The sequence below is a fragment of the Rhamphochromis sp. 'chilingali' genome, assembly GCF_963969265.1.
Source record: "Rhamphochromis sp. 'chilingali' genome assembly, chromosome: 19".
Taxonomy (NCBI): domain Eukaryota; kingdom Metazoa; phylum Chordata; class Actinopteri; order Cichliformes; family Cichlidae; genus Rhamphochromis; species Rhamphochromis sp. 'chilingali'.
The window spans coordinates 4299036-4327013 of record NC_137946.1 but is presented as its reverse complement, the minus strand read 5'-3'; the positions used below and the strand labels follow the sequence as shown (position 1 = coordinate 4327013).

The 27978-nt window shown below is 38.5% G+C and overlaps 1 protein-coding gene across 2 annotated transcripts in view; it reads right to left on the bottom strand.

The window, feature by feature from the left end:
* igsf9bb (immunoglobulin superfamily, member 9Bb) overlaps positions 1-27978 on the bottom strand; it is a 154860-nt gene that overhangs the window by 85772 nt on the left and 41110 nt on the right. For both annotated transcript variants that reach the window (XM_080866694.1, XM_080866695.1), the window contains exons 3-5: positions 22219-22365; positions 10024-10175; positions 7304-7421 (exon numbers count right to left, since the gene is read on the bottom strand). In XM_080866694.1, the coding sequence (XP_080722820.1) occupies positions 7304-7421; positions 10024-10175; positions 22219-22365 (417 nt within the window). The remainder of the gene's footprint in view (positions 1-7303; positions 7422-10023; positions 10176-22218; positions 22366-27978) is intronic.

The following is a 27978-nucleotide window of genomic DNA, read 5'->3' as shown; positions in this document are numbered from 1 at the left end:
CATAACTTGGCTTCATACAAGGATGGACTTTAAAGAATATCACCAACATGCGCACACACACGCAAACACACAGACACACTCAGAGCCAGTGTCGCAACTTAAAACTGCTAGTCTCATATGTTAGTTCTGATCTGTAGCCCACAGCCTGATCCTTTAACAGGCACAGCATTTCCATCTGCCAGGCCCTTAGCAGGACAACCACGATTAGGCCTGTGCTGGCTCACTGTGTTGTTGGTGTTTGAGTGGGGGTGTGTGAGTGAGTGTCTGTTTGTGTGGGTGCCAACACGCCCTATTTGGAACCAGCTGAGTGCTGGAGATTTGTTGGCACAGGAGTCTTTTAGCTGATCTGCTGCTCAGTGGCTTTCCAGGAGGGCTTCTATTAATCCATCTCTACCATAAATTATACAGGATGGGTCAGACAATCACTCGGCCCGTGTTTTGGTGCTTAGTCACAAAGAGAAACGTGATCTCTGTGAACATTGTGCCTGCCTGTTTTGTGATAAATAAAAACTACTAACAACCACCATATGAGGTGAGAAAACCCATTTCATCCAACAGATTTGATGAACGCATGAGGTCAGTAAAAAATATTAAAAACAAGATAACATAATGTTGTCTGTTAGCCACTCATTTCCATCTGTAAAGTCACACTCAGAGGAGTTAATCTGAACAATTACAGAAGTCAGGGTCCTTTTCTGATGTTTTAGAAACCACAAACATACCTTCATCAGTTAGCATATAATTGTTACTATTTCATACCATAAAATTTATTCAGGAACAAAAAATTCTATAATGTAAAACACATATATTCAGTTGTTCAGTTAGTCATAAGGGGTCATCATAGCAGATAGTTCTGCATATTTGATTTTGCAAACTTTTTATGCAGAGTCTGCCAATTCAGAAACTAAGAATTCTATAAAGTTTAGAAAAGTCATTATAGTTGTTCATTAAATGAACTTGAATGTCTATACAACCTTTCATGAGAAATACACAACAATTGTTGCAACGTAACATAGTGCACTTGATAAAAAAAGTCTAACGGTAACCAAGATCTAGTTTCTCATAGGGGCCCATGAGAAACTTATCAGTAATATCCTGTTCACTGTTCAATATTTGTGCTTTTTCTTTGTCCTTTTCTTTGTTCAGATAATTTGTTACACAAAACCATCTGGGATCTTCGGGTCCAAAGTAGGACTGTCACAAGAACGCTGTATTGGTGAGAGCTGTGTCAATAATGCACAAATCATAATATCATAGTAACTGTGAAATAATTCTATTTGTATGTTTTGTACAGTTATGTTTACAGATCTCTGACCACACCTGTGCACTTATATGTTGATCTATAAGTCAAAAAAAGAAAAATAAACACCTTAAAGAAAGATTTGCATAAAGGTAGTAACACTCAGAATAAGTATGATGTTTTTTAACATTTTGGGGACCAGGTACATTAGCCTCTGACATCAGAAGTAGGAAATTAGAGTTCATCCACTCATTCATGCCTTTAGTGCCTTTAAGATGATTTGGGTCATCTATTCAATTCAATTCAATTCAATTTTATTTATATAGCGCCAAATCACAACAAAAGTCGCCTCCAGGCGCTTCATAGATACAGAGAAAAACCCAACAATCATATGACCCCTATGAGCAAGCACTTTGGCGACAGTGGGAAGGAAAAACTCCCTTTTAACAGGAAGAAACCTCCGGCAGAACCAGGGGCGGTCATCTGCCACGACCGGTTGGGGTGAGATCTGGCTTCATAGATAAATAATGATGCGTATCATCAGCATAACAATGAAAACATATGCAGTGATTTCTGTTAATATTGCCTAAGGGTAGTATAATGTAAAAAGTATTGGTCCAACTATAGAACCCTGTGGAACTCCACGACTGAGTTTAGTATATGAAGAAGACACTTACATGCACAAATTTGAATCTTATCAGGTAGATACAATTCAAGCCACTGCAGCACAATTCATTTAATATCAACAGTGTGTTCTCTATAGTAAAATATTGGGATCAATGACACTGAACATTCAGAGCACAGAGATGACTTCACCGTCAGAGGCTATAAGGGAACTAAGAGGTTCCCTTATGATTTGAATTCCGATTTGAATTCCAGTCTTATCAAATCTATGCTATCCCTATCCAGCAGTTTCAAATATACTTTAGTGTTTTTTGGTCCCTGGAATACATTTTACTACAGTCGCTGGGGTCTCTAGTGGGGGAAAAATCAACTGGAAAGGTAAACGAGTTGTTGGTGTAGTAGGGCCTATGCCATCAACAGGTTACTCACAAGCCAAGTATACTGGCTCATATATAGGCTGTTAATGATATAGGTTTAGCTATGTGGGAAGTGAACTAGAACAGCATGAAGCCAAGGCCTCCAGTAATATTATGAAGAATCCTGGAGTAGTTCAACATGCACAATAAGCAAATATGCAGGACTACCTCCATTTCTTTCCAACATATGGCTAAAAGTAGAAACATCATTTTTCAGAGTGATGCTGGAAAGCTAGTTTATGCATTTATTACTTTGAGACTGAACTAGTATAATTTCGTATTAGATTGTTCTAAAGGATCCCTGAAAACTCTTCAACTGACCCAGAATTCTGCAGCAAGAGAACCAATTGGGACATTGTAACTTCTGTTTAGTTGCTTCTTGTTAAATCCAGAATTGGATTTAAAATGCATACAAAATCTTCAATAATCAGTCATATCGTCACATCATCATAGTGCCTTATTATCCTAACAGAATACTTTGGCTTACTTGTTGTTCCCAGAGTTTTTAAAAGTAGAATGGGAAGCAAAGCCTTCAGCATGAGGTCGCTCTACTGCAGAACCAGCTCCCAATTTGGATTAGAGAGGCACGCTCTCTCTACTTTTAAGATTAGGCTTAAAACCTTCCTTTTTGATAAAGCATATAGTTAGGGCTGGATCAGGTGACTCTGAATCCTCCTTTAGTTACTCTGCAATAGGTCTAGGCTGTTGGGGGCTTCCCATGTTGCAATAAGCATTTCTTCTTCACTCATTTTCTTCACTCCCTGTGTGTGTATACACCTCTATTGCATTTAATAATTGTTCAACTCTGGTTCTCTCACCTATAGTTTGACTTTTGTCCCCTAGCCTCTCTTCTCCTTCCCCCTCACCACCGTGGATGGCTGCCCCCTACTGAGCCTGTCTGGGATTTTTTTCCTTGCGACTATCGCCAAATACTTTGTTGGTGTGTCTTTCTTATATTGTGGGTTGTGAATATAAATTGAAGTGAATTGAATTAATCTGTTGAAAAGTCAATGAAAATTGTTCAATTAGAGATCAAGTTTCAATTTCCTCAGTTCAGTAGTGGTCAGATCATGTCCATTCAACTGTTGGGATGTGATCTTTAACTTATATGACCTGGGATGCTGTGGTTAGAGTGTTATTATTTTTCCTCTTTGGTCAGACAAATCACCTCTGAAGTTGCTGCAAAGTCACACATTTAAAGGATATTTACTTTTCATTTCCAGAAGAAAAATACCAGCGACATTGAGAAGTGACGTGTGTATGATGGAAGACATCAGAGACAATTACTGATTCCTTTGGTTTATATTTGATGATTTTGTGGTGGAGCCTGGACTGAGACAGACGAATTGCTTTAGATACAGAAGTTGACATTTAATTTAGAGCATGAGTCAAAAAAAAGCATCCACTCATTCTTATTTCTTTATCTTAGCTCACATGCTCCTGATGTACCATGTACTTGTAAGACGTCCCTGAACTAATTTAAGCATTGTCTTTCTAGTCTCACTCCTAAACACACTGCTGCATCATACACTATTTAAATTCTGCTCAGCCTGGTGTGTTCATATGAAAGTGATAGCATGCTTGAGGGAGCAGCCAGCTGCTATCAAAAAGGTTGTGACTGTTTTACACCAGGCAGAAGACCGATTTAGATGAACACATTTTAAATTAGGGCAAACTTTTACATTATTAGCAATGCTAGCAGCATGTCTCAGTGAATAGAAAAATGTCTGCTAATCCTGCAGCATGATACTGCTCAATTATCTCGGCAAAATGCAAATTTAGATGTCACTGTTTGACCTTAACATCAAAATACCTAAAACAGCTGTGAACTTTTAGGGCATGGGCGCGGGCCCTTGGTTGGGTTGGGTGGGAGGTCTGTGGTGTCTGTTACATAAACATTCACAACTGATACTTTCAGTCCTGTGGGTTGGAGAGAAGTCGTCTGTGGATGTATGTATGCTATAGTTCATGTTTGTGTTATGTCAGTGAGTTTGCACAAAAAGGTGGGCAGAAGACACGCTTTCCAAGTGCTCAGTATATATCAACAGTTGAGTATCAGGCGTATCATTACTCATGTTCTGCTTGCGTATTCAAGTTTCCAGCCATGGCTTTAAAAACCTACTTCGTCTAAATATTAAAGCCATATTGCAATGCAGGGATGCAGTTCTATTGGCCTATTGACCTTTGTAGCTAGCTACTAAAGCTAATTAGCTGAAAAAGTAGCAGACAGGACTGCATTAAGATCATATATGATTCTGTGATTGAAATAACTAACTGGGATCAGAAACACTGCCAGAAATCATTGTATGTGTTCTCGGTTTGGTGTGCCATCCATGAATATAGGGTTAAAGGTCTTTCGTGAAAAGAAGACCTTATATGTGAACATGATCCAGAAACTTGAACTTCAGAAACCAAACTCGATTAAAAATGGACTTAGGCAAAGTGAAAAACAGTTCTCTCGTCAGACAAATTGAAATGTAGAGTTTTTGTTGGAGAACATGCATGCCAAATGTCCTGAATAAAAGAGGAGAGGGACCATCCAGCTTGTTATCAGGGCTCAGTTCAAACGCCATGCATCGAGTACATGAAGAAACATGTGCATAAGTGAATTGAGCAACTTCCATAACTGCAAAGGCACCATCAATGCTGAAAAGTTTAGACAGGTTTTAGAGCAATATATACGCCCATCCAGATTACAGCTTTTCTGGGAGACCTCCTATATTTCTGCAAGACAATGCAAAACTATACTTCATCTATTACAGGAGCATGGATTTGTAGTGGAAGAGCCAGGGTACAAACTGACCTCCCCGTAGTCCGGACGTCTCACCAATTGAACGGTTTTTGTGCATCGTGAAATGAAAAATATGACAAAGATGACCCAGGAGTGTTGAGGAGTTAGAATCCTCTATCACGCAAGAATGGGGCAACATTCCTTTCCCAAAAGTCCAACAACTCGCCTCAGTTTCCAGATGTTTAGAGACCAGTGAAAACAAGAGGGGATGTGCCACAGTGATCTGATATGTTTTCACGTCAGCAAACTGAATTATGATATTATAATATTTGCATATTATCTGGTAACATGCTATTTACTTATGTGATTATTTCTGAAGCAACGTGTTAAACATAGTGAACCTAGAAATTCTCATCTTTCTTTAGTTGCTGCTCTCTCCAGTAGAATCTACACACATTGAAATGTATCAATATTCAAACACTGACGTGATCACAAACTCACAGTTAAAACACCAGCCTCTATAAAGTAATATCACTTTATCTTTAAAACCAGACAGAGAATTAAATTCAATAATAGATCTGTCTGCCCCAAAGTCATATTTTTAAATTCTCAACGTAATGTATTTGTGCTGTGCCTCTGCATCTATGAGAGCAGAGCAGTTTTCTCCAGCAAAGCAGCCATAGACTGACCATCATTAAACCATGTGCTGCATTTCAAAGGCAGTAAAGGGAGCTGACGTGATTGGCCATTATGGGAGCCCATCCAAACTCCACCTGCTGATACCACATTTACCCCCACATACCCACAGAAATGGATTGATCCTGCTTCCCTGATGGAATGGTGCTATTTTTAGCAAAAGAAGTATATGTACCATAGTTTTCTGCGCGATGTGATGATCTACTAATATGCAGTGACAGGAGAAAACAACCCAGAATGACAATGAAATTGTGAAAGGATCAACATGGCAAGTATGTGTCATAAACAGCACTGAAAAGCAAAGCATGCAAGTGTTTAATATACCCAAATAGACACTCACTGTTAGCTCAGAAGGTATGCTGTTATCTGTCTGCTGCTGTGGGGGATGGTTTTGCATAGAAAATGGTGCAGAGGTTTAGGCTCTGAGATGATGTCATTTGGTGCTATATCGCAGTACAGAAACAAGACAATCCTAAGTGTTAAAAGCAACTAATCAATCAAAGTCTTTTGGACTGAAAGTGTCTCACAGTGTGACACTGATGTTTTCTCTCAAAAAAAAAAAGGAAAAATCACAAATCACAATCTTGCAGGAGCATATTCCCCACGTCTGATACTGCCTAATAAATCCTGTTCTGACACTTCTCAGTGAACTTTTAAAATATGCTAGAGCTAACAGATGTTTGTCAGTGTGAAGTTGCAAGTTTTACTTCAATCTGGCTCTAAATTTATTGAAAAATGATTCATCACCAATGGCAAGTCCATCCTAACAATTTGGCTGAAAAGATACATTTGTGTAATAATTCTACAAACATCCTTATCATTTGTATTCTGATGGTGTGCTCGCTTTTGTCTTCCCAATACTGTAGGCACAGCTGATCCAATTTCCAGTGTTTTAGAGCTTCATGACCTGCTCTCTTGAGTCTAGTCAGGTTTGGTCTATGCTGAGAAAACTCATCGTTGTTTAGAATGTCCTGATATGTCACTTAGCTCTGAATCCATATTTCCCTACTGTGCTAGTTAGTCTTGAACTTGAAACTTGAATTAGCAGATGGACGAGCCACAAATCTACCTAAGTATAATCTAAATGTTGCTTTCTGGAGAGGACACGGCTCAAGCAAATCTGACCTTTTATGTAAATTGGTTACCACTGACACTAATCTACTTCAATGTTATACTGATGACTTTTACTTTTGGCTGCTCCCTTATTCCCAAAGAGTCGCTTCAGCAGGAAGCTCTGCGTGTGTGATTTGGATGATTTTCACACCACATGCCCTTCCTAACGCAACCCTAAATGGGATTTGGGTTTTCTTTAAAGACTAAATCAGGGATCTTTTTAGACAAATGTGTAAACCACTACACTATGGAGCCACAATGTTTCTAATATTTCCACATCCTAAAATGTTACCAAGTTTAACAATTATGACTGACTTTCATTTTGGTGTGAGATGTTTGGACTCGTCTATTTAAAAACATTCCCTGTAAAACTGTAAAATACAAAAAAAACATCTACTTTTCATAACTCCTAATGAAATCACCAAGGGAAGGACCACAGGACAGAATGAAGATGCAATATTGGAAATCCTTAAAATTCCTTACCTTGTACTAGCAGCCGTGTGGTGTGAATAGCCTCTCCCTGGGGGCTGAAGGCTCGACACATGTAGGCCCCCCGATCTTCCCGGGTGATGGATAGCACCGTCAAACTCCCATCGGACGCCTGAGCGCACACACAAACATGTAACTTTAAACGTCAGTACTGAATAAAACCCAGAAGACAAATAGTTTTGTTGTAATGAGCCCCCTCCCTGAGCCTGGTTCTGCTGGAGGTTTCTTCCTGTTAAAAGGGAGTTTTTCCTTCCCACTGTCGCCAAAGTGCTTGCTCATAGGGGGTCATATGATTGTTGGGTTTTTCTCTGAAAGTACTATTGTAGGGTCTACCTTACAATATAAAGCGCCTTTAGGTGACTGTTGATGTCATTTGGTGCTATATCGCAGTACAGAAACAAGACAATCCTAAGTGTTAAAAGCAACTAATCAATCAAAGTCTTTGAATTTGGTTGTGAAAGTGCCAAGGAGTTAGACCCATTCGAGATCAAAAAGTAGCTTCCTTTGATTTTGACTCGGTCTGCTAGGTTTAAGTCCTTCGAGCAGTATGCTGTGTTATGCAGTGTGGCTGTTAAACATTTCCCTTTACAGCCAAACCTCTTATAGAAGCAAGTCTTGCTAATTGGCAACCATTTACAAATGCCTCCAAGCACTTACTTGAGCAGTTAATTTGAACTTCTATCTAAATTAACTTTAACTTCAGCGGTCACCAAGAACAAAAATAGAATCATGGGTTAATCCAAAAAATGAAACACTCTCTGAAAAAAATGATTTTTCCAGGTGAAAAGTCTTTTCTGAATGAGACCTGGCCAGAGGGCAGCAAGTTGTTTGTTATAACAAAAAATGCCTGCAATCAACATCATCTGCCAGGTAGTATGTCTACTTGCAGACCAATCCCTGTTATTTATTGCATGTTTGTTATTCCCATATCCCTGTATGATTCCTGTAATATCCAGGTTCCTGACCACATACAGCTTCATTTTATGTGCTTCCTTAGTTAGACATCTGAGGACCCACATGAAGACAGAAAATATCAGTGTGAAAGTTTTTTATTTGGGGCAGACACTCAATGACCTTAGCAATAACAGAACACCAAATAAAAGGGTCAGTAAATCAGACGCAATAACTGCAGAACCCATTTTTGGAAAATGACTTTATTTTTTCCAGATCGTCGCTGTCTTGCATAAAACCTACTGAATCGCTGACTTGAGTTGAGAGCATATCCTAATTTTTGGCACCCCTCCACCTGCTGGAAATCTAGGCAACCGCAACCATCCCTGGGAGTTTCATCTAACAGCCCATTTCCACAGTGGAAACCCAAACAACACCACATTACCACTTATTTTGTTAAATTAAAGCACTGCTCACCATCCAGATCTGTCTTCAGAGATTTTTCTCCTAAATCAGATCAGAGTGCAGCCACTCATATCAAAACCAAATTGTTATTCAGATTAAAATCTCTCCCACATCTTTGTGTTAGCACATGCTCATGGTTTACGGTTGTTATCAGTCTATAACAGCCCAAAGTATCGTGACTAACTTGGGAGAAAGCTGCTGCCTGAGAGAGGGACAAATTTATATGTATAACTCTCCTGTGAACAAAGCTCAGTCACCTAAATAATTGATCTAAACTGAGGGAGTCATTCCCGTTCTTCTTGCAGGATTCATTACTGTACAGCAACAAAACGATCACAAAAGGCTTCTTTTTAAATGAAAATAAAAGTTCTGTTACATTATGTGTGAATGGAATAATGGTTACTGAGAAAAACTCCCAGTGCTGGAACACACAGTGAATCTTATAATCTCTGATTGTTGAAAGTAGTAAGGAAACAAGGAGTCAAGCTGAGGAGTTGTCTGTTAATTGAATGTTGCCATTTCAAACGTAGATCTCTCAATCTAAAGACTGCGAACGCATTTATTCAACCTGAGAAGTTAAGTCACAACAGCCTGACCCGAGATGCTGTTACAGCTCAAAACATCTTTTAAGTGACCAATGTGAGACGTTCAAGGCAGCAACAGACTTTCACCAGAGAGGTTTTAAATGTTATTCCTCTCCAGCAGACCTGCAAGCCAGCACTAAGCTCCCTGCCATCCAACCTTTCTGATCATCTTTGCTTGTTGGGAAGCTTTTATTGCAGGCTAATGAGATGCCATCAACTTGAGTGACACTAGCTTCTCTTCTCACCATCTCTCAGCCAGTGTGCTCCATGCCCCCCTACACACAAACACTCACAGTGAAGAGAACATGTGGGAGAAAACCATAACGTCTGCAATATTCACTAGACTTCTGAATTCTGCTCTGATGATTAAGACTACAAGACTAGACATCTGTGGAAGTATCCCTTGGCATTTTTTCCTTGTTTATATATGATGCTAAGAAAACTGAGCTAAGTGAAAGACCCCACTCACTCAAAACTGGTAGAGACCAAATGTGGAGCTACAAAAACATTCAATATCAGATTGTACTAAAACTTGAAACTAAAAGATGGTGTAGCCCCGTATCAGCTACTGGTGTAAAGAAGCAACAGTTTGCTAACAAGTAAACTTTTACATATTTAACTGTCGAGTCGGCACCTTGCTGGTAGACTTTGCATGATGAGGCCAGATGCTTCGTACAAACACAGTGGTCTCAGTGCCTGCAACTGTTAGTCTAAACATAGCATGACTATAGTAACATATTTAATAAACAGCTGATACGAATATAAAGTATTTACCTTATACTTGGCACTGCTGACCATGAGACTACCTTCCCGCAACCAGCTGACTGAGGGTTTGGGATTCCCAAAGGCTATACAGGTCAAAGTGATGCTCCCCCCCTCCTTGGCCTCCACGTACTGAGGTGGTGTATCTGTGAAAGTTGGGGGGGCTGAAGAGACAGAGCAGAGGTTGGAAAGGAAATATGAACAATAAAATTAATAAAGGTAGGAAACATACACAATAAAACAAAGAAAAACCTGCATAGCTGCTATTTTCTCTAGCTGCTACCTTCTTTTACAGAATGAATAGAAATAATCCATTGTGATGTAATAAAAGTCATATAAAATCAGTGGCTACCAGTGAACGTGGTGGTGAAAAGTCAGAAATCAAGACAGGGGAAAGTACTTTTTCATGGAACTGTTTAAAAACAATTTAAGAATTTCTAAGTTGTTGTTGGACAAAGATTGCCTGAGTAAATACAAAATGCAGATTTATTTCCATGTATTAAGGGAAAAAAATATGTAAATCTACCTGGTCTTATGTGAAAAAGTAATTGCACTAGCCACACACAGCCCTGATTACTGACAGATCTGTCGAATCACTTAAATACAAAGTGAAATAGGCTCTAAAGAGACTCAAGAACAAATGAGAAACAAAGTCGTTGACAGCACTGGGACACTAGCATGGAGATGCTTTGGAATGATCCTAAACAGGGTATTTTGTATTTATTTGGGTAATCTTCTTTAAGTTTTACAAATAAATAAATAAACTGCAACAAAGCTGACATTTTGTCATTACACAGTTAACTGAATTCAGAGATATAAACATACAGTTTTTAAAGCATAATATTTTTACAGTTAGAAATCCATTACTGCAGATTAAAGCGGGCAGACGGCAAAATAACTGTTCGTCTTTTCGGTCACTTTTTCCATATTTCTGTCTCCTTCAGCTTTTACAGTTTTACGGCTTCTGAACTTTTATAAGGATCCTTTAAAATCCTAGTGCATTTGACCCTAATGACAAATATGAATTATATTTTTTGCTTTTTAAGTCCCAACTGAGTGCTTACCACAGCAAAAACAAGAACTGGGGAATGAACAGGAAGAGAAAAGAAACAACTAAAGACCTGCTGTACAAAGATCAGTACACATCAGAATTCTGCATTGTTAGCTGTCAGACTAAGGATTAGGGTTAGTTAAGTTGGGAAAAAATGTGATACTGTATTTCAGAGAAATCTGTTTACATTTAGTGGCGTTCTGATCTCTAAACCTCTGTTTTATCTCAGAATGCAGACCTCTTTACTTTTTGCAGACTTGAAGCAGAGTGGGAGCAGCTTGACAATAGGAAGTTTTCTCCCAGATCTCCTAATACCTTATCATTAGGAGATGAATACATTTACAAAAAAACATCTAAATGTTAAAACTAGAAATGTCTCATTAGCAAACACATTTAGAGTCTCAAAACCCAATTAATGAAGTCCACAGAACTTACTGTAGAAGTCAGCAAATGAACTTGGACAAATTGGGACAAGGCTTGTGTATAAAAGTGTTCCTAGGAGAACAGTGACCCCGATAACTGTCAAAGACATTTGAAGGCACCAAACTTCTTGGATGTCTGATCAAACTGTGTATCCAAACTTGCCCTGAATGATGGCTCTAACAGAGCTTCAGAAGTCCTCCCAGGAGGATAAACATTTGAGAAGCACACCATAAATCCTGCCTTCAGGGCAAACGAAAACCAGGTTTGGCTTTAAGAAAAGTCTGATTGTCAATGAGGGGCCCACCCAAAGCCCAGGCCAAACCTTACACAACACGTATACTTGCTGTTGAGACTCGAATATAGCTTTTCACAGGTACTTACTGAGGATCGACCAAGACTTAAAAACAGAGAAGCTGTAATTGCTGTCATAGTTTCTAAATCTTATTTGGTAGACATACCAAGAAAGATAACACGCTCACACACTCATAAGAGTGCTATAAATGCATGAACAGTTTAAAAGTATTAATGCTTTCAGTTAAAAAGTGAGATGCAGATTTGACAGTTTCTGCAGTAACAATGATTTATTAAATTAAGTAAGTGTAGTGACAGTTGATAAATTAATATTTTAACACAGCTAAGCCATCTGAGCAAGATAAACTCTTAAAAAAAACCCTTCCTTTCAGAGTTTTGATAAGTGTGATTTTTGTTTTTTAAGAATTAAACATCAGTGTGCCTGACATGGTGCATTTGGTTAATACCTTTTTTTAAAATCCTCTTTAGCTCCGTTGCTGGCTAGAATATAAGGAGGGATGATCATACAAGACAACTGGCACCATACTCCAACAGAAATACAGTTAAGCTGTGTTACAACTGCCCTGCCCCCACTGAACTCATGCCAATTACAGTCTATCCGAGTGCACATGTCAATATCGCTGTCAATGATTCAATGCAGATTTTGTTTGAGCATAATTCCTTTTTTGATATTCTCAATCTAATCACCTTAGGACTCAAGCTGATCTGCTTACATGTGTAATCTCTAGCATGTTATTCCATCTGCAGCTATGAGCCAGGCCATAGTGCTAATTCCACGTCTCACATTTTACCATGCCACACAGCTAAGACCGATTTTACAGTTATGGAAACGCAGACTTCCGACCTCATTATATAGCTGTATTTCCTTGTAACTAGTTGTCTTACTACTGGTTAAAATAAAGGGTGGATAAGACCAACTGTACTGCTATGGAAGACTGCTGGATACTGCAGCTGGCACTCAAAGTTGCTACCTAAGCTAGGTACACATGAATCTCATTGCCAGTGCTGTTATTTGCTCAACCTGTCAGTCGCTTTAATTTGGGCTTTACTTGTGTGTATGAAAATACAGTAATATACACTAGTACGTGAAAATAATATCACTTAAGGCAGCGGTCCCCAACAAATTCAGAAACATGTATTCAGATTGTTATTTAAAAATCATTTTTAGTTTTAAGCAATTTTTTTTGACACATTTCTAAAATATTTGTGTGTTCTTAGTTGTGTTTTTTGTTTGAGCAGTGGAGAAACAGAGCATTTACCCCATTACAACTTTTTCTGTTATTTCTGCAGGGGTGCTTTAGAGCATTAGTAAGAGGGAGGTAGTCACAGGTTAACCATGCTCTGCAATGCAGTCCAGCAGGATGCTGTTCAAATATCATTGTGGAGCGAAACAGGATGAAAGTCAACAAACTGTTTTTGTAAACAAATCCTACGACTGACAAGCAGTGAAATTTAAAGGCTGTAAGTTGCAAATCAATTTCAATATGCAATATAAATGGCACAGCAGTGTAATAAACTGTTTTACCTCTTCTTCCACCACTAACAATAACTAATTACTATAATAACTAATTGGTATACTGACTACAGTAGCTATCTATGAGTCAATTTTTAATGCTGCATTTTGTCTGAGTGGTTAGGACACTCCACTGGCCAGTAATCATGTGTGCATCTGCTTTTTGACAGGGAGGAGGAACAGTGACCCCTTCATTCTGTTTTCCTCAAGGACCTTAAGAAGTGCTGAAAAGCTTGTGCGAGGGTGCAAACTGGCACACAGACGAGAAAGGAAAAGACATGTCAAAACTAAGGAGGGACAAACAGGCAGAGATAAAGAAGAGCAAAAAAATAAGAAAGACTCCATTAGACAAAAAAATAGAGATACTGGGTCTGGCATGTAGCATGCACTGCAAAGTGCTGCTGCAGAATGGTGTGCTTTTTCAAGATGGAGGCATTGAAGACCAACCCTATAACATTTGAACCTTTTTTTATTTTATTTTTTTGGTATCACCTTATCTGCATTTGGGCTTCACCATGACTGAAAGGACCAAAGAGTGCAGGACTTTAAATCTTCTAATTGGAAAAAAGCCTTAATACAAGCAAGGTAATGTTTTTCCCTGCTAGGTAACCTAGAATTTCACTTAATCATTCAAGCAGAAACTTGCATACTTATTAAACTGATTTTACCAACACTTCCCATCTTGCAGCTCATGTCTCATGTCTCCACTCATACACTCTTTCAGGAATGCCGATCTCAAGTGACAGAAGTTCACAGGAATGAAGGAGGCAATTTTACGGAACTTGTCTTTTTGCATCTCACCAGAAATCTAGAAACAGCACTTCTGTCTTAATGTGCCAGTCCTGCTGGCACTGAAGGCCACAGTGTGAAAACCAAAAACTACAGATGTTTGGCAGTGAGAGGTTGAGTGCAAACAGAAGAACTATAATTAGAAGTTCTGCTTCATCTAGATGGTCAGTATAGCACCAAGCCCCCCGAGTGTTCTTCATAAAGTTACTGGTCACACTTAAAACCCTTCTTCAATCAGCTTCACTGTCTAATTAAGTTTTTTGGGTTGACTATGTGTCTTCTTAGTTGGATGGTCAGAAGATTTGCATTTACTATAAACCAGCGGTCCCCAAACTTTTTTGCACCACAGACCGATTTATGTCCGACTATTTTCACGGACAGGCCTTTAAGGTGTTGCAGATAAATGCAACAAAATAAAACCAGTACCGGCACCAACAAAAAGAAAATTTAATCATAATACACAGGAAAAGACCCAGGGAAACAGAGTTAATGATAAAAACGATAAAAAATAAAAACATAAATTTCACACGTGATCTTCAACTCTCGTGGCCCGGTGTCGGTCTGTGACTCGGGGGTTGGGGACCTCTGCTATAAACCAAAGAAAAGCTGTGCCTGTATTTGAGCCTGAGCCTCTAATGACAAAATCAAATGTTTTACTTAACCTCTGTATTGTGTTCATATTTTTGCTATTTAGCCAATATTAGCAGGTCTGATGGACCCACATTATTGCGTTACTAAATCAAACATCATAACAATTTATGTAAAAATACTTTACTTTTAAAGGCTAGCAATTCTTTAGCAGGTAAAGCAGGTCCCCTTCTAGTCAGAAGGTTGGTGGTTCAACCCCTGGCTGCTACAGCCATGCCTTAGTATCCTCGGGGAAGATACTGAACCCAAAGTTGCTGTCTGTTCAGTGCACGAGTGTGTCTGAATTTTAGATAGAAAGCACTTAAGCATATAAATAAAGTGCTTGAATGAATGATGTTGTTTAAAGCACTTTGACTGCTCAAGTGCAGCCGGGTTTTTCGAACAATATTTAATTTAAAGAAACAGAGATGATAAGAAAGGTATGGGTGGAGAAAAAAAAGGTTTTCCTGAAAAAATATAAATGAAGCAATGTTTCAGATCATTACTAATAAAACTAATATTACTTCTTTGATGTGAATTAGAAATGGACCCTAATTATGTCAGTGTATACCACTCAGCTACATTGAACAAATAAACTATTTGGGCCAATCTTCACATTTCCTATTTATTTTTCTTTATGCGTATTTACCTAACATATTTTAAGGTGGTGGAGAAGTGATGGTAATTAACTCTATTTACTAAGGAAAAAAGCTAAAAGTATCTCGCCCTATATGAAAAAGCAATTGTTTACTGTTTTTGCAGTGGCTTTGAGGCAGAGCTCTCAGGAGTGAGCATGAATTTCAGATCCTTTGGATTTGCATGGAAATGCTGTTCCACATCCTTTATATAGTACATCAGTCCAATGACTGTAAAAGGCAACCACAAAAGTAAAGGAAGGTCTTATTTTTCAAGCTATTAGCTCGTGTTCACACATTGGCTAGCACGGCAACTTAACAGATTAAAAATATGAATAATAATTCAGTTGCTGTATTTTTAATCACATCAGGCTATTCTGAATGGCAAAGCAAAAAGTCTTTTGAGTGGTATTTAAACTAATTAAAGATATCAACACTACAACAATAATTGTTAGTTAAGTTATTACAAGAGTGCATATAGAGAAAAACTGTATTTGATGGGAATCGAGGACCAGTTCCTGCAGAGAACCTGTTCCGGGTAGTTCAATTACTTGGTTCTACTTGCACTTGTGCTACTATCAGCTGATTTCAGTGGATGTGCTGGAGGAGGAAAATAGTGGCACAGTCCACAGCATGGATATTTACAATACTTTAAATATTTGTTTTTATTGCACAAAATGACAACAGTGCAATGGTAAAGTGAAAACTCCAGCCAGAACAGAAACTGCATTATGTTGCTAACACAACTTCTGCTCTTTGCAATCATCTGCACAGACAGCATGCTAATGCTAAGCTAGCTAAGAACCCAGAGTGATGTTAAAGCTGAGTGAATGCCGACCGCAGCCCAACAGCCAGACCCTGAACTTCAACGTGTAACAAACTGCTGAGCAGTCAGACTATGTTTCTACGTGATCACGTTTCTAAAGTAGAATCACTGTGGCGATCGCTTTGAAGTCCCTTTATGCTAGTTTTTATCTTTGCCGTGTGTTCACACCTAATTACTGAGAGACAGATCCTGTATGTGTGTCCTCATTAGGCGAGGGATTTGTGTTGCTATACGTTAACATTATGAGATGATGCATTTCAGGTCATATTACAGAAATGTGGAAGTAATGTAACAAACAGTGTAACAAATGACCTTCTCCTTTGAGTAATTAAGCAACGTACAGCATTACTTTAAAGAAAAGTGTTCTGTGTCGTATTTGTAATTCATTACTTTTTCTGAGTAACCACCCCAACACTGATCACAACAAAGAGAGGAAATACCTCCAACATGTACAGACATTTGCCTACACAGCATAATTTAATGAATGTAATCTCTTTGATATGCTGCTTAGTGATGGTTGTAACTCTCAAAGCAGAGCCAACGAGAACCCAGTGAGAATCAGTAAAACAATCCATAAAGAATAGAATCAATAACTGATGTTGATAGAATCAGAATCGCTAAATTCTTATCAATTCCCTTCCCTACTTATATCCTTCCCTAGGAAGTCTAAACACCGAAGGCACCATCCAACTTCTAGTGACTGCATGCTTACATACCAATGTTCGGTATACTCACTTTTGCAGAAATTAGTCTTCTGTCAGTGTTTCTAACTTCCAGGGTATTTTAGCCACATACCATAATAACACATAGCATGGTACTATTTTTAAAATAACCTGGCTTTTTTTGTATAAGACTGTTGTCATAACGACCTCCACAAATACTGGCTACACCTAAACTGCTTTATCTTTTTCTTCTTAGTGGAAAAACAAAGGAAACACTGTAACATATTCAGCAGTATATTCAACACATTAAAAGCACTTCATTTTCAAACAGCTTGACCACTTTAATAAATTTTCTGTCTAAGAAAATGTAACAAAGTCAACTTCAGCACATCCGTTTTGTGAAGCTTAGTTTTAGCAATATATTCTGGAAAACTGGCATGCTTGTCAGCTGTCCCCTGTACACCACTGACTGTCTGACTACAGCGATGATCGGAGCCGTGTGGTTCATGCTTGGTACAGTGACAGGATGTTAACAGACAGTGAAGGAGTAACAGGCAGAGAGAAAGGAGGCTAAGTTAGGAGCCTGAGGCTTCTAAACACTGCTGGGAAAGAGGATGAAGAACCAAGACAAAACAAACGCAACGCTGATGAGACTGAACTTGGGGGGTGGGGGACAGGGGCTGCAGGACCGTATATGATCTGTCTGTTACCACAGCAACAAGCATCTTCATATGCTGTCTGATTAAGTGAGTTGACGAGTGCTAGAACTGCCACATGAAGGCAAGAATATTCTCATCTGTGAAGCCCTGTGAGTGTTAACACTCAGCTTGGTTTGTGCGCAGGAGTTTGTCTGGTATTCTTTTCTAGAAGTGCAGCAAATCTGTGACACTGCATGTACAAGAGGGGACGCAGTGCTCTGCACAACTTTTTCAAGTCAAGTTCTTACAAAAGAGCCACAGTGTAACCAATCAGAAACCACAAATACTGTCAGTTGAACCACAACATTAACATTAACAATCCCAGTACAGCTTTATGTTTTAACTCTTTCAAATGGCTGAAATCAAATCACTTTAGACAAGTAGAAAACAGAACATCTCCTGTTTCTCAAATGTGAGAACTTTTTTCTATTACATCTTTGTGACACAGAAGGATATGTATGGTTTCTGGACTGTTGCCTAGGTGAAACTAGTAGTCTAAAGAATCATATCAGCTCTGCAAATTCTGACTGATTTGTTAGACTATGAATTATAGCAGAACTGTATTTTAGTGATGCTCTATGGCTACTACAGGCAGCAGAGACACAGATATAGAAAGTGCTGTGCAATCAATTTTTTTTACCCTAAAATCTTCATTTGTAAAAATGTTTGTGGTGGGGCGTGGTCTGCCCGTAATCACGCCCGCTGGGTTAAAACACGGGGACTCAGGTGTGTGTGGTGTTGTTGTGGTGAGTAGGGCAATAAAGATGGCTCTGAATGATGATCTGTGGTCCCGCCGTGCCTTATTCTCACCACAATGTTCATTACATATTATTTGAGATGTAATGTCTATTGCACAGTACATTTGACATATGTATTTACTGGCTATGTGACCGAAAATCTGATTCAGCAATATTATCAAGTTGCTTACTCAATTGCTTATAATTAGCAAAACCCTGCAACCTTCTGCAGTGTTTATCTTTTGAAGTGTTCAGTGCCAGCCCTACGTTTCCCTGCTATTAGATTATTTTTCCCTCCACCATTAGGCTAAGCACTGCTAAATCCATCTTAAAAAGGGGAAGGACTAATCATTATGGAAACAGACATAAACAAAAATGAGAGTTTGCTAGCTTAATATTTTGCACAATGCATTTTGATAATAACTAGTATCGGAGCTCAGGGAATTCATGTGTTTTTTAAACCTGGGTATTTGAACACATATGCTCTAACGTTCCCCACACATTTTTCACATCCACCCCAGTGGCGTTCCATCAGGACAAGCAAGGCGGTGCTTGCCTAGTATAAAAAATTAAAAGAGACATCAGTTAAAATCAAAGTGAAAATGTGTTTCCATAATGATCTTAAACACCACAGTCATAAGGTTTCTCACCTGTTTGCAACTATTCTTTATATTATTGCCAAATTGTGGTCACAACTCTTAGCTAATGCCAATGCTCCCCATTTCTCACAAAAACATGACAAAATATCGGTGCTTGGGAAGAAGAGAAAACATATGGACACATTATATATTTAATGTCAAGGGAAATGAGACGCTTTATGAAACGTGTGCAGGAACTATCAGTAAAAACACGACAAGCTAAGACGTTATATTTTTATTCAGCTGAATCAACTTTAGTTTTGTCTGTGACAGGCTTGTGCAATTTAGTTGACTAGACTGAAACTAAAAGAATTTAGATGATTAAATTATTAAATTATGATTGCACCTAAATAACATGTTAGCAAAAACACTATTAAAACTACATCAAAATTTGTGTCAAAATTAACAATGCTGTGGAAACAGAGCTAGCATTAGAAAGAAAAGGAGCTTCTGTGAATTATCATTGTAACAAATAGGTTTTCTCTTACTGGTCATCTTGGCCAACATGTTTAATGTAGAATAGTTAAAGTGCAATGTCAGAACGTTTTCATTAATTCCATTAGCACGTGAGGAAAGAAAACCCTGATAATGGACAGATGGCTTCGGCTCCTACAATCTCTGCTTTAATAAAACAAGCAAGTTGATCTACTGCAGGCTCAGCCAGAACTTTCAAAATAGTTGAGAAGCTGAGAAATCACTTGATTGAATAAATTTACAAAGTTTAACCAGCTGTTTTGCTAATACACCACCTTCACTAGGGCTGAACGATTATGGAAAATAATCTAATTGCGATTTTTTGCCCCAATATTGCGATTGCGATGCGATATGCGATTATTTTTTAAGGTCTTTGTCTTCTGTATTATTAAACAAAGACAAGCAATACATCATATAGTATGGCCAATACTATATTACATTAATTTTAAACTGTTCTTTCCTGGAAGACAGACCTCTGTTATGATGACATGAGGTGATGCATGAATTGATGACTGACATTTTTATTTAACTTCTTCAATCACAACAGTATATTTGAACATACACAATAGTTTATTTTTAGCTTACAAACATCTGAGCATAAAGTGCTGACAAGGAACCCTGGTGTAAACATTAAAATGAAAGTCAGTACAATGTGCAGATTGCAGAAATATACATAAAAAAAATCAGTGGCTTTACCACACTCAGTTTTTCGACATCTGTGAACTACTAGACAGTCATTCAATTAAAAAATAATATTAAATAAATAAAACTAATAAATAAAAAATACACACATCTTACTGATCTCTGCAGTCAGTAACATTACACATAAAGTGCAAACATAATAGCAATTGTATAAACACACACACAAACACGCCTTTAAAGTTTAAAGGCGTGAAATTGGACGGTCTAGTTCTGATTAGCGTCACCGCTGTCTCGGTGGAGTTTAATAAACTCGGCCGTCTGCTTCTTGCTATCTAAAATATAACCAGACACTGGTGTAAATTCTCGACTGTCTCATACTTCTGTTTAATAAGTTTTCTGTTTGACGTTTAGTCAGCTCTGTGAAAACCAAGGAGGAACCCACCCGGGGGATTAATAAAGTTTTATTTTATCTAATCTAATAACTTTAATCTCAGCCAAACCGATTTACTCACGAACAAACAAAACACTGAAAAAAGCCCAACAATAACATTTTTAGGTTGTCTAAGTGACTTATATATTACGTTTAACCCGAGCAGCGAAACTCCGCGGTGATCTGAAAATGATGTGCCGGGAGTTGTGCCGTTCTCGGCCGCATCAGTAACCCTCGAGCTCCCGGCTAGCTGTCGAGCTGGTGGGTAGCAGACGCCTCTGAAAACGTCGAAGCACTTTTGCAAATATGGGATATCTTGATAAACCGAGCAGATATTTGATGTTTACACAACTACTTTCTCGCCTGAAAATATGTTAAAAGTTTATTTTGTGACCCAGAAAGATTAGTATGAGTAATTTTAAAACTTAGTAGCGGCCGCCATTGCTGGAAACTGGAGTTTGGCTGGGCCGCGCTATGAATTCTGGGATATGGTAGTAATTTGGACAGCCTTCGGCACGTCGCTGTGACGTAATCGGTCTACAAATGCGGCCTCAGGAGGATGCAGCCCATGAATTTGGACATGTCCAGAGTATAATCGCAGCCTTTGCGGTTAGAAAATTGCACTTGATCATGTCGCGATATTATCGCAAATGCGATATATCGTTCAGCCCTAACCTTCACCCTGTCTTTCAGTTGTGATTTGATTTATTTTTAATATATCTAATTATATATTATATACCTCTTTTTTTTTTAAATCAATGCATAGCCCTGCTTTTCTGAGTATCATGCTTTCCACAGTATCATGCTGGAGTTCACTGAGCTCCTGAGAGCGACCGATGCCTATTATTGGTATATTTTTGAGGACAATATGATCTTTTCTTCTATGAACTAATCAAATAGAATGACTGACTGTACCTTTAAAATAAAAGATTTAAAATTGATATCTTCAAAGTGGCCTGTTTACAGTACTACAATACTTTATTAGGTTTACATCTAACACTTGTGTTGATGTAGCACATGCAGCCTATTCACAGAATCTACATTATTAGGCATTTCAGCATCTGTTATGCAAACACTCTTTTATGTGTTCAGTGCATCCACAGGCTAAGAAATAATAATCTAAAAGACTTATCGATTTGCATTCATTATTTTGCATCTTTGAGGGTTGATCTGTTCAGTTTGTTTCTATTTCTGCTCAATTTGTTTTTCCATTTCATCCATTTGTGTCTCATTGTACCTCTGTACTTTTGTCATAGTTGTTTTGACTGCATTGTGCCTTTTTCAGTCGTTTTTTATGTGAGTCTTAGTTCCAGTTTGCTTTGCCTGTCTTTGGTATTTTCTTTTACGTGTCTTTGTATTAAGTGTGCATCTCTTTAGAAATGTTTTCATATTTTTATGTTAAACCTGTTTGTTTTATTTCTGAGACATAAAGAAAAGCAGAATCATTTTTGTTACTTTGTCTGCCTTTGAGTTTGAGTTTGTGAATGTCAAGAGACAGTCATTTGTATCAATTTGTGTTAAGTGTGCATCTTTCTTCAGCTCAAGAACAATTTGAAATCTTGGATTTCCATCGACAAGTGTAGCGCAATTCCTTCAAAGACTGTCAAAAAGTCTATATAAGAAGGTAATAATATTTCACACATACACAACAAAGGTATGACTTTGTACTTGTACTGTCTATTCAGTTATTGTTTCACACTGGCTTTACACTGAACCGCCTGAATAATGCATGATGTCAGATGCTTCTTACCGTTGACAGTTAGATGCACCCAGCTGCCGTTGTGGAAGGTGTCATACTGCTGCTCCAACATCAGCACCTTACACTCATACCAGCCGTGGTCGTCTGAACGCACATCCTCTATCCGCAGGGAGGACTTGCCATGCAGACTGGCCCGGCCTGGCCAAGAGGCGAAGCGGGAAGAGGACACGGAGGCGAGAAGGATGGTTGGATTGAATTTCATAAGGAAAATGAAGGAAAGGAAAGAAGGTGAGAGGTGAATGAAGAGAAGAGAGAAGAGGAACACCGAATGAATGTTAAAGCAACATCAGCCTTTGAACGACTCAGATATAAATATGCAGGGATCACATAGTGCTGACACTGACGTTCTCTATACTTTAGTTTAGAGCCATTTCTAAACAAAGATACTAAAGCACTGTTAATCTGCAAAATAACATGGAAGCAGAGCAACAAGTGCGATAGCTGTGTCTATCACTTACAGGCACAGCTAAAATTGTTGCTCCCACTAAATTGCCAGTTTTCAGCCAGCTCCCAGATGTTGGGAGTCACCTCCTTCTACTGGATCTGCACTATGAACGTGCTCCTTTCATTTGATTGCAGAGTGTCACAAAGACATGCGCTTTCTTCACAAAAACTGACTTGTACGGTTTCCACATTTTTTGACAGCTGAAATATTTTCATTTGCTTACAAACTGTTAAGCAAGTTTTGAAAATGTAAAATAGATCAAATTTTAGTCTGTCTGACATTTTCACACACTCTCCAAAATCATCCCAAGCAGGTATTCACTCATTCAATCATTCATTCATTTGGCACATCAGCACTCTTCATATCCATCTTCTGGGTTTTAAGTTTGCTTAGTCTTTTGTTCATTTCTTGCAGATTATTGAGATACTAAAGTTTAGTTTGGAGAGTCTTTGGGTTTTGTTATGTTTCTAGTTCTTGTTTAATTTCGTTCCCTTCTGTGCCCGCTCTGTCTTAGTCTCTCCTTGCTGTGTCCTCCCCTTCATCCCCGGTGTGTTGTCTATAATGACGCTCTTTTTCTGTTCCCTTCTCGCTCCCTCTCTGCATCTGTCTCCCTCTCTGTCTTACTTGTCCCTAACTCTCCAGCTCACTCTCTGTTGTCTCAGCTTCCTGGCTCTCTCATTCTTTCAGCTTTGTCATGTCCGTCTGCCATGTGTCTGCTATTGTATTCCCACGTCAAGCTGTGTGTCTGAGTCTGCGTCTCTTTTTCCTACTTCCTGTTTTATTCTGATAGTCACATGTCCTGTGTGCATCATGTTCAGTTTTGCTTCCCCTGTCTCGTCAGTTAGATTATGTCCAGCTGTATCCCCCAAGTGTTTCCTCTTTGCCCTGATTCACTGTGTGTATTTATTGTCTGCATTTCCTTCTGTTCCTTGTCATGATCTCTCTCAATGCTGTGTGTTCTGCCAGCCTAGTGTCTTCTCAGTTTTAGTCTTGTTATCTGTAAACCCACCAATAAAGCTGCCTTCAAGTTTAATTCTGTCTCAGTCCTGCATTTTGGGTCCTATCCTGCCGGCCTCACAGCGCGTCATGACACCTTCACTACATCCATGAATCTTCTCTGTGGCCTTTCTCTGTTCCTCCTGCCTGGTCTCTCCATATTCAACATCCTTTGTCCAATATATCCACTACTTCTCTTCTGCACACCAGCTCCACCTTGCACTAACTTTGTTATCAGATCGCCCAGCTTGAACTCTTCTTCTCATGTACTCATTTCTAATCCTGTCAACCCCGCTCAATCCCAATCTTAGCATCTTCAGCTCTGCTGCCTCCAGCTCCACCTTCGGTCTTTATGTTAGTACCATTGTCAGTGGTACAGATGAGCAGGTCTCAATTGTAACTCTTCCATTTCACTTGTGCTGCTATTTAATCTCATCTACTATATAGCTTTAAACTCAAATACCTCTACTTCTTGCATTACACCTCTTAGCTCTTGCAACTCTCTGCCTGTCATTTACATAAATGTTTCACTCAAATAAAATAAGTTGCAGTAGCATTGTCCAATCCAAGCTCTCTTTGTGTATTTCACCCTTTTGAAAGACATTTCAAATAGCTCAATCTCTGATACAATTCCTCATGATCTCATTGCACTTCAGCCTTAGCACAGTGGTATGGTGTTTAGCCCTGTCACCTCATAATGAGAAGGTCCTGGGTTCAAACCTAGTCTGGGGTGTTTGTTTGTAGACTTCTGTTTATGTCCTCTTCTTGTCTGTGTGTGTTCTCTCTGGGTACTCTGGCGTTCTCCCACAGTCCAAAGACATGCATGGCGTTGCCCGTAAAATGGCTATCTCTCAGTGTTAGCCCTGTTACAGACTGGCATCCTATCCAGCCTGCCTCTCGCCCTATCACAGCTGGCATAGGCTCCAGTCTGGATTCAGGAGAAGGGGAATTAATTTAAAACTCAGCTTTAATGCTGGTAACTTGCACGGGGAAAAAAAGTCCAGAACATTTGCAACATTTGTTTTTCTTTGAGGAATATCAAAGTTTGTGGCATGATGCTTTTTGTGCAATCTTTGGCACTCTGTCATGTGTAGAATTATTATTAACAGGTCATGGTGCTAAATATTTTGGTAATTTTTACAAATATGTACAAAATGTAGATTTGTCCTGCCAATTAAAGTGAGTTACAAACTTCTTAATAATTTCTGGTAATTAATAATGAATGCAGCAATTTGGGGATAAATCAAACTCAGTGTGAGCTGTCATTTTCAAAAGATCCTCATTAAAAAATTAATATTTAGATGTTTTTAAACTGCTGCCAAACCTTTTAAAGCAGAGCAGAAATTAGGTTAATTAAGCAAGATTAATGCAATTACAATTCTGTCTACTCTATGTCCCTATATAGTGCACGGTCTACTTTCATGTTAACTAAAGTAACCAAAGTGAATTATATAAGATGTACTATGCAACATTTTCTTCATTATGTGCAGTATTTACAGAGTCAGTGCAATTTAACAACCCCCATACAGTAAGGTATGACTAACATGACATACATATATAGTTTTTACACTTGTGGAACACAACAATAAAAGGTAAACTGTAACAAAAGAGAGGAAAGTTGAGTAAGGTGATTTATGCCATGGCAATGAGGCTTAATGGTGTCATGTAGAAAAACTATCTGGTTATTCTGTTGCAATTTATATCCTACATATAGTGTATATTTAAATGAGTTATACTCAGGCACATTCACCACAGTGCCAACCACTTCCCTGATTTTTCTTGTGTTTGTCAGATACAAAATCCTTAATTTTCACTACATGCGCAGAAATGTCAAATCAGACTCATGGTTAAAGTGTAAAGCATGCACAGGACATCCGGCTGACTACACTAGAAGACGAACACTTCTAGTGAAGACGATGAACACTTTGTTCATTCAAAAGAGAATAATGGTGCCATACAGAGGCCTTACTGTGGCTGAAGCATGTTTTTATCAGAGCCATCTTTATGCCAGGCTTTTACATTTGATGCATGGATGATGTCATCACCATGCAACCCTGCTCTGGCAGATTGTCTTCTGAAACAGTAACGAGGAACTCCATGCCTCCACAGGGCCATGGTTTGCAGTAGTACACCCAGCCCCTGCATATTTAAGCAGCAAACCATGTATAAAAGTACTTCTGATTATTTTAAGGCAGAATTGTCTAATTAGGTTTTGCTCTCTTATGGCCTGGGAAGCAGTGATGGAGTGAGAGAGGAAGTGGAATTTTCCTGTGAAATCTTTTAATTCCAGCCTGGTTGCCTCTCAGGCAAAAATAGTCTGAGGGAGAACCCAAAGTGGCAATCGGGTGTAACCTGTGAAGGTAAATCACATGTCAAAAACCACGAGGAACAATATTTCAGTAGTTAATGGAGAACACGGTTAGCAGGTAAATTCCAGGTTACTCTATTGGACATTGCTTTTAATGAATTTACATTTTTTAGGATTTTAATATGAAATAGAAAGATGGGTTATTTCTTTCTTCTTAACTTCCTAGCAAAGTTATATTGAAAACATAGTCCTTCCCTCACTCATCCTATGTATGTTAATCAATCTGCAATAAGCTTACAATATAAACTGGCACCAGGATTAACAGATTTTATCTATATAGATTTTAGAAGTTAGTAAGCTTTTCAAACACTTACAAATCCTTACAGATTATATATGTGTAGTGACTGATTTCAAAATAAAATATCAAATGCTTGAAAATGCCACAGCGGAAAAATTTCAAGAAGATAGCTGGGACATGCTTTCCAATTATAAAAGTTTGACTCATGAAGCTATATTAAAACAAACTTGATGTTAGCTAAGTTTCCAACACCAGTGACATACGAGTTAGTCAACTTTACCAGATTCATGAGTCGCAAATACCAATCATGGAAACGCCATGTAAATCAGCTCTGGTGTTTGTATGGCGTTATTTTTGTGCCACTATTCTAAGCACATGTAAAAAAAAAAATTGCAGGTGCAAGTGTTGCATTTTGAGCAGAAATTTATTTTTTAAAAAATGTTAGACCACTTTTGCAAATATGTGATGTCTTGATAAATCGAGCAGGTATTTGAAGTTTACACAGCACCATTCTCGCATGAAAATATCTTAAAAGTTTATTTTGTGACCCAGAAAGAGTAATATTTCAAACTCTGCCACTCTGTGTTCCTCCGCCACTGCCTCGTTTGAGCTTTGGACGAAATGGATTCTGGGATATTGCATTTCATCATTTCGAGATGATTGGAGACCAAATCATCCAATCAGAGTTTTTTGCATCCAAGTCTGTGATTGGCTGGTTTTGTGGCACAAATATAACAGTGTACAGAAAGAGTTGAACGTGCACAGGCAGAAATGTTGAGAGCGCGAGCAACACATTGCGAGCGAGCGCAAATGCAAAAACTGAGCGAGAGGGGCTGCTATTGTGTGTGTGTGGATAATAGCAAACACTGAAATACATTTTTTGCACGCAGCTATGAGTTTTGTTCACTCAAATTCAGCTTTTCTTTGCTCAAAATTAATTTCTCCACTAAATGCAACACTTGCACCTGCAAATTTGTTTTACGTGCGCTCAGAGTAGTGGCACAAAAATAACGCCATAGTTTTGCTGCCAGTTGTACAGTTGCATGTGGATGAAATAGCAAAGAAGGAGGACAACCTCCAAAGTCCTCAACTTCACTTCTAATAAACAACTGGATTCAATTTGACATTGGCTGTTCCAAGAGGACAATGATCCCAGTAGCACAAAGAAACTGGTTTTGGAATAGTTAAGTAGGCCAACATTAAGTCTCTGGAATGGGCTTCCCAAAGCCCTGAACAGAACCCTACTGAAAATGTGTGAACTATGCTTAGAAGTCAAGTTCCTGCCAGAAAACTAACTAACTAACTAACTAACTAACTAACTAATATCAAATCAGCCAAGAAGAGTCTAAAATCCAGATGGAATAATGCTAGAATCTTGTTGAGTACTACCAAAAACATATGGTCCAGGTGTAATCTGCTTAGCAACATTTAACCAAATATTAGTGGGCAGTAGAGCAGGACGATATGACCAAAAATATTTATCACGATATACATTTGAAAATTTGCGATAACGATATAACTGACGATATAATTGACACTAGACAAAATACTTTACAACTCCACAACTTTATTAGTGGAAAAAAAAAAAACATCAATGTATTTTCACTTAAACAAGTAGCTGTTTTTATGTGCATTAAAGTTATATAAAAGTGTAACAGTGCAAATGCAAATTCCTTGCTGACAGTTTAACCAAAAGGCATTTCC